Source organism: Phyllostomus discolor, chromosome 9, assembly GCF_004126475.2.
Source record: "Phyllostomus discolor isolate MPI-MPIP mPhyDis1 chromosome 9, mPhyDis1.pri.v3, whole genome shotgun sequence".
Lineage (NCBI taxonomy): Eukaryota > Metazoa > Chordata > Mammalia > Chiroptera > Phyllostomidae > Phyllostomus > Phyllostomus discolor.
Genome location: NC_040911.2, coordinates 196,388 through 208,697, shown reverse-complemented (window position 1 = coordinate 208,697; position 12,310 = coordinate 196,388). Strand labels below are relative to the sequence as shown.

Below are 12,310 nucleotides of genomic sequence, written 5' to 3'. Positions count from 1 at the left end.
AGTTGCCCCTCGTCTCATGGGTTCCAGAGCCACTCTCCCTCCCCTGCCCCGTGAACTTGGTGACACCTTGTCCATTGTTTCTGCTGAGCGGTCAGCCTCTTTCTTAGACTCTTAAAGAGTAAGCACACCAGTCACGTTTGTGCTTGTGCACGTATATTCTGGGGGAACTGAACCTGACAGCAGGAGTTCCAGCTTCTGCCGGTTACCCAGTCGTCTCACTGATGATTGTGATGGGGTTTCCTGCCTGCCAAGAATTGGGGGCACACGATTGATGTGGCTACAAAAGGAGCCGGCCAGCCAGTCTACGATTTAGTGCGTGGCCCCCGGGGACATGGAGTGGGAGGAGTCAAACCATGGGCCCCCGGCAAGGATGACAAAGTCTCTTAGGTTTAACACGCCCTCTGTCCCCTTTGTCTTTCCCAGGTGACCGTCAGGTAACAGGCTGGTGTCTGGCCCCAGCCCAGATTTCCAGAGGGGGCAGCCTCTGCAGGGCGGGCTTCCTCCACCCCCTCATCCCCGCCCCCCAGGTTACCTAGTCTTTAGGAGGTAAACTGAGGCCTGCCACCACTTAGCCAGGGTCTGGGAGAAAGGCTGGGGTTGCCATTTGGGTCACTTGCAGATGGCAGGAGTGCCAGAGGGAAGATGAGAGGGCAGGCCGAAGGGAGTCCTTGGTTCTGCTGGGTCCCCAGGCCCGGGGAGTCCCCAGCCTAACGCACTCTCCTTTCCATTCACAGGCCCAGCCTCCTGACCACGGCGCCGCGCATGGGGCCATGGCCCTGCTCCCCGGGTCCGTGGAGCCCCCGGGCGGCGGCAGCAGGGCCCACGCCCGGCACATCATCATCAATGTGGGCGGCTGCAGGGTGCGCCTGGCCTGGGCCGCGCTGGCCCGCTGTCCCCTCGCGCGCCTCGAGCGCCTGCGCACCTGCCGTGGCCACGAGGAGCTGCTGCGCGTGTGTGACGACTACGACGTGAGCCGCGACGAGTTCTTCTTTGACCGCAGCCCGTGCGCTTTCCGCGCCATTGTGGCGCTCCTGCGCGCGGACAAGCTGCGGCTGCTGCGCGGCCCGTGCGCGCTGGCCTTCCGCGACGAGCTGGCCTACTGGGGCATCGATGAGGCGCGGCTGGAGCGCTGCTGCCTGCGCCGCCTGCGCCGCCGGGAGGAGGAGGCTGCCGAGGCGCGCACCGGGTCGCGACCTGCGGAGCGCATGGCGCCGGGAAGTCCCGGCTGCGCCCTGGGGTCCCGCGGGCGGCTGGCGCGTGGCCGGCGGCGCCTGCGCGACTTGGTGGACAACCCGCACTCAGGGCTGGCCGGCAAACTCTTCGCCTGCGTGTCCGTGGCCTTTGTGGCCGTCACAGCAGTCGGCCTGTGCCTGAGCACCATGCCGGACATCCGTGCAGAGGAAGAGCGGGTGAGCGCGGACGGGGCGGGGCTGGGAGCTGGGGCTGGGCTGGGGTGGGCTGGCCCAGGGTGCAGCCAGTAGGCCGAGGCCTGGGCCTGGAGGCAGCCGGGTTTAGGGAACGCCCACTGAGTGGGGCCTCAGAAACCTTCTGTCGCTGGTGGCGCAACTACAAGCGCTGGGTCCCCTTGGTGTGCTCCTTAGTGCGCCCTGGGCGCCCCCCTCCCGCAGGCTGCCATTGCCGCGGGGCTGTGTGCTCACAGGAGATGCTGGGATAACAGCGACGTGCATAGCTCAGCCAGACTGTTGGGGCAGCAGGCCCCTCCCGGTACCCCCCTACCCCCAGGCCCTGGAGACTTGGTCAGCAAGGGGCTGAAACACCTCGTGTCCTGAAGACTTGTGCGTCTAGAACCCAAAGGGTGTGGCCTCCACTTCTTTGAAGGTGTGACCGCCAGGCCAGGCTCGGGCCTCAGGCGACCCAGGTGCGGGCTTCGTCCAGAAGGGGGCGGTGTTCTGAGCACAGGGTAGGCTTCCCATCCCCGCTGTCCTCTGGGAATGCCGGCATGGGACCCTCCGGGGAATGTCGCTCTCCAGGCAGCGGCTACGTGCCCAGGACACGGTCAGGGAAGCCTGCGGTTTGCGCTGTCCCAGCGAGAAGAGGGCACTCTGGGTGCGTGAAGGACGTTGCTGAGTGTTGCCCTGTGGTTCCTGATGGAGGCCGGGGCGGGGGCCAGGGTTGGGTGAGGGGCCGTCTCGCTGCAGGGGCTGGCGCTGGCTCCGCATGGAGCCCTCCCTCGGACAGGGCCCCAGTGCCGGGGGTTGTGGCAGAGCTCGCCCAGTGAGTCCGCGCAGCATGCAGACAGTGAGGAGCTGGAGGGGACGGGACACGTGCCCCTGGACCCCGGCCGTCAGCTGGCGTGACCTCGGGCGTGGCCACCCTGGCTGCTGGTGGAACTTGAAGGTGACCTGCAGGAGCTGGGCCGGGCACCTTCGTTCGGGGCTTGCAGGTCCGCCCCCCGGGCTCCTTCCAGCCGTGGGAACCAGGCCCGAGTGCAGCAGCCACAGCTTCTGAGGAAGGAAAGGCTTACGGGTCCCCAGACCCAGACCTTAGGGTGACTTGTTCGACAGTCCCCTGTCGTCTGGGGGGTGGCAGCACCAAAACCCTAAGCATCCACAAAAAATTCTGAATTTTCTGATCCCAAAATGCACCCTCTGCTCAACAAGACCCACGCCCGGTGGGAGCCCTGCTTCCCGGTGACTCTGGGGAGGAGTGGCCACAGCACCGGTGACAACCGGAGGGCTCTCCATCACCTGCGTCCCAGGTTGGAGTTGGCAGACAGATAGATGTTCTGGTGCCACGTGTGGGGAGGCCATGGGGGGACTCAGAGCCGGAGGTGGTGGTCTGTCACCTGTCTCTGAGCAGGACCAGGCTCAGTAGGAGGGGCCTCTCCAGCTCTCGGAGTGCGAGGCACCCCTGCAGTCAGCCAGGGACCCCAGCCTCTCAGCCCCCGTCACTCTGGAAGCCTCAAGTCAGAGGGGGTGTCAAGACCCCCACTTTCTGCTGCCCCTGTGGTGCCTTCTCAGGTGGGTCTGCGGCGTTCACAGCTCTGCCTGCCTTGCCCAGGGCCGGGCACCTCGACGGAGGCACCAGCGAGCCTCCAGGTGTGACCGAGCACCCCGGTTCCTGGGGGGTAACCTGAAGCGAGTGTGGACCCTTCTGAGAGCCCATGTCTGCAGTCAAGGTTGTTGACAACGGCACGGTCATTGGGGCCGAGCACTCCCCCCCCCCCCCCCCCCCCGCCATGGCCAGGAGAGGTCAAGGTCGTGCCCGGGTGTAGGCCGTGGTGGAAGGTGCACAGGACCTGCAGGAGAGGCCTGCAGAGTGGGTGTAGGGTGGGGGCAGAGGCCGGTGTCCCAGCAAGCGGCTCTGGGGTTCCGCTGTGCGGTGGTGGCCTGGGCGCTGCTGGGAGACAGTGCTGAGCACCCCAGGGCCTGGCGGAGGGCGGGGCAGGCTGTGCGCCAGCCTGTGGGGAGACCAGGGTGGTCTGGCAGACCCTCAGGGTGGGGCCGTGCTGCGGGGAAGCCGCCAGCCACGCCCTCCTCACTGCTCTGGGGTCTGGCTCTGGGTGTCGATTTTCTTCCTTTTGGCTCCTGTGATTCAATGGGGACCCGCCTAATCAGTCATGGATTTCAGGGCCGGGACTGCGGCAATCGAATTCCCTGAGGACGTTTGGCAGTGGCCTGGGAGGCTGGTGACAGTGTTCCCGCTGCCTGTGGGTGTGGGTCAGGCTGCTCCCAGAGGCGGGGCTTCGCCCAATGCCGGGTTCCGGAGAACGGAGCCGCGGGAGGGGTGCACCCAGGGCGGGCGAGAGCAGGTTTGCCGTTCTGCAACGGGCAAGCTCGTTCCTGTGTACTCACGGGTCGTGGCACTGTTTTCCACACGAACAACGGCCGGCCCACCCTGTGTGTGCACGTCTCACAGGGAGTGGCACGCACCATGACGGAGGCTAAGCGCCCCGAGGCCCGCGGTCGGGTGGCTGGAGACCCGGGAAGGGCCGAGGGGGAGATGTCGGCTGCTTGGACCAGGCCCACCCACACCCTTGGGACCACTGGGTCCACTGGGGGTCCAGCAACTCGGGTGTCCATCTCACTCAGAAGCTCCCCCACGGACAGACCCAGGGTCTCGTTGGCCCGACTGTCCGGACCCCGTGGCTCTCGCTGTCCCGTGGTCCGTGTGTCTGGCTCAGGTGGGGAGTCCTGTCCACTGGCATGTCCCAGGAGGCGGGGCCCCGAGAGAGGAGAAATCACACCTCGGGACCTAGGGGTGCCTGTGATGGGGCCTCCCGCGGAGCCGGGGCCCAAGGATGGTCTCCCCGAGTCCTGAACGCAGGCCGGGAAGCAGAGACGAGGGCCTGAGCCCTGGCCGGCCAGGGCTGCTGTGCCAGGAACCCATTTCTTGGGCAAGGGCAGGTGCAGTGGGCTGAACGTTGTGTCCCCCAAATGCCAAGGTTGACACTGAACCCCCCATGCAATAGTGCCAGGGGGTGGGGCCTTTGGAGGAGGTGCGGCCACCAGGCAGGAGCCCCCGTGAGTGGGACCCTAAGTCCCCGAAGGGCCCCCCACCACGTGAGGACAGGCGGAGCCACCGGCCATCTGGGAGCCAGGAAGCAGCCCCGCCAGGCCCCGGATCTGCGGCCCCGGACGGAGGGCTTCCGGAACCGAGAGAACCGAGTGACTGCTCTGCCCTGTGCTGTTCCAGCCACCCTGCGTGCGAGCACACCTCTAGTCCTGGGGTCGGCAAAACCCAGCACCAGTCCCGAGCCGTGGCCTGCCCTCCTGGTCAGCCAGTGCCCGGGCTCAGGCCCCGACCCCACGCCCGTCTCTGGGGCTGCCGAGGGTGGGAGGCGAGTGTGTGGCTGGGGCGCTGCGTCCTCCGGACATCAGCCCCTCCCCTGAGGCCCGGCCCCCCACCCCGCCCAGAATCCCGCCCCAGGCCCGGCAGACCGTCAGCGCCCACCTGGGAGCGGCCACTGCCCGTCTTCACAGAGACCTGCTGCGGCTCTCAGAGGCACCTGCAGCAGCCGGCTTTGCCAGGGGATCAACATAAACCTTGGGACTCCTTTTCCGTCTATTTTCTGCACAAATTCGGCAGCCCCCCAAAAATAGGGGGTTTGTGCTTTGGATTTGTGCTTACCGGGAAAACAACGACCTGTGCTCAGATGCCTGGAGTAGAAGCTGCAAGATTTTTTTTAAGGCTTTATTTTTTTGGAGCAGTTTTGGGCTCACAGCAGGACTGGGAGAAAGGTGTTGAGATTCCCCATGTCTACCTGCCCCCCCCCCCCCCACCGTGCAGCCTGCCCACACTCCACGGCAGCCCCCAGGAGGGACCTGCCTACAGCGACAGGCCTGCATCGGGGCGTCGCCATCCCCCTGTCCGTGGCCAACCGCAGGGTCGCAGCTGGGGGCCAGTCCGTGGGAAATGTCGGCGCCCACCACCACGGTGTCCCACAGATGCGCCCCCAGCCCACCCCCCAGCCCTGGCACAGGCGGGTCTGCCTCCTGACCCCACGGTTCGGCCCTTTCCAGAAGGTCGTGCACTTGGAACGTGACACAGCGCGCGGCCTTTGCAGACTGGCTCTGTCACTCTGCGTCAGGTCCCTCCGGGACTCTCCACGGCTGGACGGCCATTCTGTTCATGGAGGACCAGACCTCCACTGTCCGGAAGGGCCCTCGGGCGGTGTCTCAGCTGCTCCCAAGTCTTGGCGACTCTCGGAGCAGCAGCGGCGCCCCCTGCCCCTCCCTCCCGGGGCCTCGGGCCGCAGGCAGCTCCCCACCCCGCGCCCCAGCACAGCCCTGGTGGCTCTGGGGTGAAGCGGCAGCCGCCGGGCAGAGCACCCCAGAGGCTCGGCCTGGGCTCCGAGGGGCCCTCCCTGCTGGAGCCCCAGGGCCCCGCACCAGGCCTGAGTCCTGCTGTCCCTGAACAGCCAGGGTGCCGGTCACACCCCCGCAGGCGGCTCGCAGAGCCCCCACTGCCCAGGCCCTGCCCGGGGAGCCCAACGGAGCAGGAAGGTGTGGGCGAGAAGGTGGAGCAGCGTCTCTGATGACTCGCCTCCAGAAGGGCCCGGAGCCCCCGACCTTCTGCGCAGGAGGCCTCGGGGTGCGCCCCCAGGGCTGCGGGCGGCCCTGAGCCAGGGCGGGGGCCCTGGGCGGGGGCAGCAGGGCTCCACGCAGCTTGTGGTGGCGGGAGGGCCCCGTGGGGGGAGCGTGTGGTCCCAGACGCAGAGTCAGGGCATGAAGCCCAGGGTAGACGCCGACAGAAGAAAAAATGAAGCCAAACTACACGTTCGTAGTCAGTGGCGTGAGTGAAGTATCTTCCTCTGGGCACTCGGGGAGGCCAACCGTCCCTCAGCACGCCGTGGGGGAGGCCCACAGGCCCAGTGCTGTCTGCAGGCGCTGTCCACACGGCGCCCTGTGGGCCGCCGCCCGCCGGTCTGTTTGGCGCCCCTGACAGACTGATGGAGACGAGGGCCTCATCGTCCAGAAAACGCAGGCAGCAAAGGGAGGCGGACACACTGGGGACAGAGAACAGGACAGCCCGGGGGCGTTGGGGTCCTGGACGGGCCCCAGCCAGGACCCGTGGCCTGGCTGCAGCAGGGGCTCCGCTGGGCCCTCCCCCACCGTTGGCTTCTGGAGAGGCCTCCCCGCTGGCGGCCTCTACCTCCTGCTTTCCTGGAACCAGCCGCATGCTTGGCAGGGCTCACGCCGCTGAAGTTCTGATGCTCTAAAATGAGAACAAGGCCGGGGCGGGCACGCCCCGGGGCCAGGCCTCTCCCGGGAGTCGGCCGCCAGCCGCCCCAAGGCCTCTGTGATGGACGAGACTCGGCCCTGAGCTTCCGTGTGTTTTCACTGGAAAATAGAAACAGTGCCAGCTGGATGCCACGGGGGGAGGCCGTGCCTTCCAATGGTGGTTTCCAAAATGCTGCTTTTCCGGAAGCGAGCTCGGCCCGCTGTCACCATCCCTGCCGGCCTGTGCCCGGGCCTCGTCAGCCTGGCGTGGACGGCCCCTCCAGGGTGCTGTTGGCGCTCCTCCAGCCGGCCCGCCCGCCCTGCCTGCAGCTGGGTCCCGCAGCTGGGTCCCGCAGCTCGGGGGTGTGGAACATTCCGAGCCATCTTGTGCTTGGGTGGGTTTTATGACGGTGGATGACGCCGCTCGCATGGGGGCCAGGTACGCACTCACAACCCTCCCCACGGCCCGTGTGTCTGCAATTAGCTCGAAGCTCACACGTGCTTGAGCTGCTTCCTCGGGGGCAGCTGGCTTCAGTTCTTGAGCCACGAGTCACCGGAGGAGGCCCAGTTCCAGCCCTGGAAGAAAACACATTCGAAAAGGAACTGGAACCCTCTGGCCCCCAGGAGCAGCCAGCTGGGCAGCCGTCAGCAGGATGCTCTGTCCACCCTGGTGGCCAGTCTGATGGGAGCCGGGAGCGGAGCCCGTGCCGCACAGCTGGCCGGGCCGGCGGCGTTTCAGAGGCACCCAGCTGGGCCGGGCAGGGCCACGGGGGCAGCCGCGCCTGGTGCGCAGGCCTTGACGAGCGCATACAGGCACCTGGCCGGGTTCACGAACGCCGTGGGCATCTGGGAAACGCAAGCGAAACCCAGACTTGTCTGGTGGGGGAGGGGGCGTCAAAACCTGGTGAGCCAGCTGAAGGGAGATTCATTTCTGACCCAGTTTGGGCCAAATGGGCCAGATGTGTCAAACTATGATAAATCAAGGTCTGTTTTCTGGGCTAAAAGCTCCAGAAATAGCTTCCTACAGTTCACCTGCACAGCTGGTCCTTGAGGAGAGAGTGGGGGAGGGGTGCCGGGGCCCCCACCGGCCCGTCGCCTCCAGAACCCACCAGGGTAGCTCCTCCTTCGTGGGCGGGGTCCTTCTCAGACCAGCCCCCACAGGGGCCCAGGGACTGCAGCGTCCTCTCCCCAAACACAGCGGTCACGACGCCCCCGGGGGGCTCACGCCGCACCTGGCTGGGTGCCTGTGCCGGGACATGGGGGCCAGACAAGGGGCATTGCGGGGGGGGGGGGGGGGGCGGGTGTCTGGGGCTGTGGGTCACGGGTCACGGCACCACCACCGGCTCCCTGGGCTGAGGTCATCAGGCTCCTTCTGACCAGGCCAAGGCCTGGTGTCGTGCCTGGCCTCCACGTGTCTCCCGTCAGCCAGCCAGCCCCCTCCCCCCCGGGGATGGGGGTCCCCTCCTCCCTTCCTTGGGCGGAGCACAGGTTTCCAGCCAGCTCCGTCCCAGTCCCCACGGGCCCCAGCTGGGTCTTGACTGAAAACTTGTGGACCTGGGTTTCCCCCAAATCCAGTTATGGGCCCCAGTCCGGCAGAAAGGTCCTCCTGCTCCGTCCTGAGACACCCCCTAACCTCTGGCAGCTTAGACCCGGCTGGACATGGGGCGTGGCAGAGTCAGACCCCTCCTGGTGCCCCCCAGGCTGGACGTCGGGGCTCAGAGCCCCCACCCGCAGCCCCACGAGGCCCAGGACCAGACCCAGAGGTTCCACGGGCCCAGGCAGCCCCGCATGGCGATGGGCCTTTACTGCCCTCAGGCAACGAACAGGCGTCAGAAGTGGCCTCGGAGACCCTTCCCCCGGCTGCCTCCCTGGCTGAGCTCAAAGGCAACGGAGAGCCACAGCGCAGTGGGGCTCTTGTTTAGGGGTGACGCCGGGTGTGGGGCGGGAGGCCCACCCCAGGAGGGTCTGGAGTGGTGCTGGGGGTCAGAAGCCAGGGGCCTGTCTGGGGCGCCCCCTCATGTCCGGGAGCCCCCCGGGGGAGCCAGTCAGTGGGCAGGGTTTCCGGGCCCACCCTGGGGACCATGACCAGCACAGCGGCCACGGTGCTGGGCTCGGACAGCTCGTTACTGGGGAGCTCCCCTCCACACACTCCTCACCCGGCCCCGAGTGCCGGTCCTCGGGGGTTTGCGGGGCCCCGTTTGCCCGGTTCCTGGCAGACCGGTGGTACACATCGGTGCCCCGCGTGGAGAGACGAGGCAGGACTTGGGGAGCAGCCCTGAGGGCCTCGAGCTCCAAGGTGTTGACAAGCTCACCGCTGACCCCTGACCTGGTCTCCTTCTGAGGCATCAGGTGGGTCTCGAGCCGCTGCCTCTGGGTGGCAGAAGGGCACTGCTGCCCCCCGGCCCCCACGGACCCCCTGCCGAGAGGGCGCGGGCGGCTGGTCAGGCGGGAGGGTCTGTTCTCAGCGCCCAGAGGGACCTGAGCCAGGTGCAGGGCACTGCGAGGCGCAGGAGGCCGAGCGGCCCCCGCAGGGCCCCCACTGGTCTCGTCTCCAGTGTGAGGCGGCCCCGACTCAGCGCACGGTCTCCGCTCAGCGGCTCTTCTCCACCCCGTCGCTTGGGTCCGGCCCAGCGGCAGGCAGCTGGGGCAGCCCTGGCCGCCGAAGCCTCTCTCCTGCAGGGACCCCTGGCTACAGCCGCTTGGGTGCCGTGCGGAGGCTGTGATCCCGTGGCAGACCCCTGCCTGCCCTCACAAATTTTCATAGCTTTTCTTTTTTTTAATTCATCTATTCTTTTATTGAGTTTTTAAAATAGATTTTATTTATTTATTTTTAGAGAGGGAAGGGAGAGAGAGAGAGAGAGAGAGAGAAACATCAATGTGTGGTTGCTGGGGGTTATGGCCTGCAACCCAGGCATGTGCCCTGGCTGGGAATCGAACCTGGGACACTTTGGTTCCCAGCATGCGCTCAATCCACTGAGCTACACCAGCCAGGGCTCGTAGATTTTCTTGATTGCCTGTTGCATCTGCAGCTCACCTTCAACCATTTCTAGAAGCTTTGGCTGTTTTTTTAAATGCTTTCCATGTTTGCTGGGGAACAGGTCAGCTGAGCTCCTGTGGAAATTTCATCTCCAAAGGAATCTTTTTTTACAGGAATGGGGCATTTTTGTGGATACCCCTGGAGCTCCCCCAGTGGCAGGCTTGCATGGGCTGGGGTCGCGAGTTGGGCCCCCCAACCCCAGTGTGACATCCCCCATCCTGGGGAAGCAAGGGCGCGGGCCTCCCAGCCCCCAACATGTGTCCCTCTCCTCCCCAGGGCGAGTGCTCCCGCAAATGCCGCAACCTCTTCGTGCTGGAGACCGTGTGCGTCGCCTGGTTCTCCTTCGAGTTCCTGCTGCGCTCGCTGCAGGCAGAGAGCAAGTGTGCCTTCCTGCGGACGCCGCTCAACATCATCGACATTCTGGCCATCCTGCCCTTCTACGTGTCGCTGCTCGTGGGCCTGGCTGCGGGCGGCGCGGCGCGGGCAGGCGCAGGCGCAGGCGGCAACAAGCTGTTGGAGCGCGCAGGGCTGGTGCTGCGGCTGCTGCGCGCACTGCGCGTGCTCTATGTGATGCGCTTGGCGCGCCACTCGCTTGGGCTGCGCTCGCTGGGCTTGACGGTGCGCCGCTGCGCGCGCGAGTTCGGGCTGCTGCTGCTCTTCCTCTGCGTGGCCATGGCCCTGTTCGCGCCACTCGTGCACCTGGCTGAGCGCGAGCTGGGCGCGGGCCGCGACTTCTCCAGCGTGCCGGCCAGCTACTGGTGGGCCGTCATCTCCATGACCACCGTGGGTTACGGGGACATGGTGCCGCGCAGCGTGCCCGGGCAGGTGGTGGCGCTGAGCAGCATCCTCAGCGGCATCCTGCTCATGGCCTTCCCCGTGACCTCCATCTTCCACACCTTCTCGCGCTCTTACTCCGAACTCAAGGAGCAGCAGCAGCGGGCTGCCAGCCCTGAGCCGTCCCTGCCCGAGGAGAGCACGCGCTCTGCTTGCGCCACCGAGGACAGCTCGCAGGGTCCCGACGGCGCCTTAGAGACTGGGGACTCCGCTGATGGCGCGTGGGAGCGCGCAGGGCCGGCCTGACCCGGGCGGGGGCCCTGCCTGCGCCCAGAGGTGGCCGTGGCTGGCGGTCACTGGAGGCTGCTCTTCTCCAGCTAGAAACAGAACCGCGGTCCTTGCCTCCCACCACGCAGAGGACAGGGACTGCCCTTGGGGGCAGCAGCTCCTAGCGCCCAAAGGGGCCCCCCTCTGGTGGGTATACCCAGCCCACGTGCATGCTATCAGGAGCAGGCGGCAGAACCAGGCCTGGGCTGGCGCCGGCCCGGAAGTGACGTAGAAAGCCGTCCTGCGCTTTGAGCGGGTCCCTAGGGGGCACCCAGCCTGTCCTCCCTCGCCTCCCTGGGAAGTCATGGCTCCTCGGCTGGTGAGTCCCAGAGCGTCCCAGCCGGTAGCGACACTGGGAGGTCACACCGCCCCAGGCCTCAGCCTGGCTCTTCCCTGCTCTTCCGCCTGGAGGTCGCTGGAGCAGAGGTGGGGGTGGGGGTGGGGTGCACCGGCGGGCAGTCCCGGAGGAGCAGTCTGGGGGCAGTCCCCTCCTGCCGCGTCCCCCCGGGTGGGCTGTGCCCCACGGGAGGAAGGCCTTCCCGGGGCACCCCGCTCTGCAGAAGTCCGCATCCCTGCCAAGCCACAGGCACAGAGGTGTCACGTGGATGCTCGCAGCCCCAGTTCCTTTGGGGGTGCAGCCCTGCCCTCTGACCTCCTTCGCTGGCCCTGTCCTGCGGGGGTCTTCCTGGGTCGCCTCCTCACGGGTGTCCCCTGAAACGCGCCACCCTTTCAGCTGCCAGGGGACTGCACCCTACCCGCTGGGACCCTCGTCTCCAGTAGGGACACTTCCCTGGAGCTCCAGGCCTGGGGGGGCGGTTCGGGGAGGAGATGGGGGAGGGGGCCTTGAGCTGCTAGAAACCCGTGGTCACTGAGGCGGGAGCCTTTTCTTCTTTGGGGGGGGGGTGGAACCCGCTAATCCCTGCGCTGAGCCGTGACTTCTGCCAAAGACCCAGCTGCAGGGGATCCTGCACCACCCAGAGGCCCACCACCACCCCTCCTGCCTTTTGGGGGGCCCCAGGTGGGGGCCTGAGCTGGGGAGGGGGCTGTGGGCCAGGGGGCAGCCTCCTGTACAATGGTCCCGCTGGTCCCCAAGGGCAGGGCTGGCACCCTCCTCAGCGCACAGGGGCTCGGGGGCCAGGAGGGGGCTCCTGTGCTCACAGGGAGTCTGGCCATGCAGAGTGTGGGGCCCTGTACCTAGGGAGCACCCCCGCATGCAGAGCCCAGGTGGCCCTCCTGTTCCAAGTACCCCTGGCCTCTGGCTGCCCACCCCCCGCCCCCCAGGATGGGGCTGAGTGCTCCAGGGGACAGGCCAGCATGGGAGAGGGCAGCAACCCGTGCTCAGCCACGGGGACAGGCTGGCTGGGCCACCGGGAGTGAGGAGCGTGGGTTTCCCTGGGGTCTTCCTCCTCACTCCCGGCCCCCGGTCAGTTGGCACAGGACTGCCCGGGCCCCACCGACCAAGTCTTGGTCAGTGTCAGGTGGACAGGGG

The 12,310-nt window shown here is 66.9% G+C and overlaps 1 protein-coding gene across 1 annotated transcript; it reads left to right on the top strand.

Moving 5' to 3' along the window:
* The first annotated feature begins 632 nt into the window (after window positions 1–632).
* On the top strand, window positions 633–11,816 carry KCNG2 (potassium voltage-gated channel modifier subfamily G member 2). Its single transcript, XM_028524312.2, is given in 3 exon segments — window positions 633–798; window positions 801–1,409; window positions 9,997–11,816. Coding segments are annotated over 3 exon segments (1,449 nt in total). The 5' UTR covers window positions 633–762; the 3' UTR covers window positions 10,801–11,816.
* The last annotated feature ends 494 nt before the right edge of the window (window positions 11,817–12,310 follow it).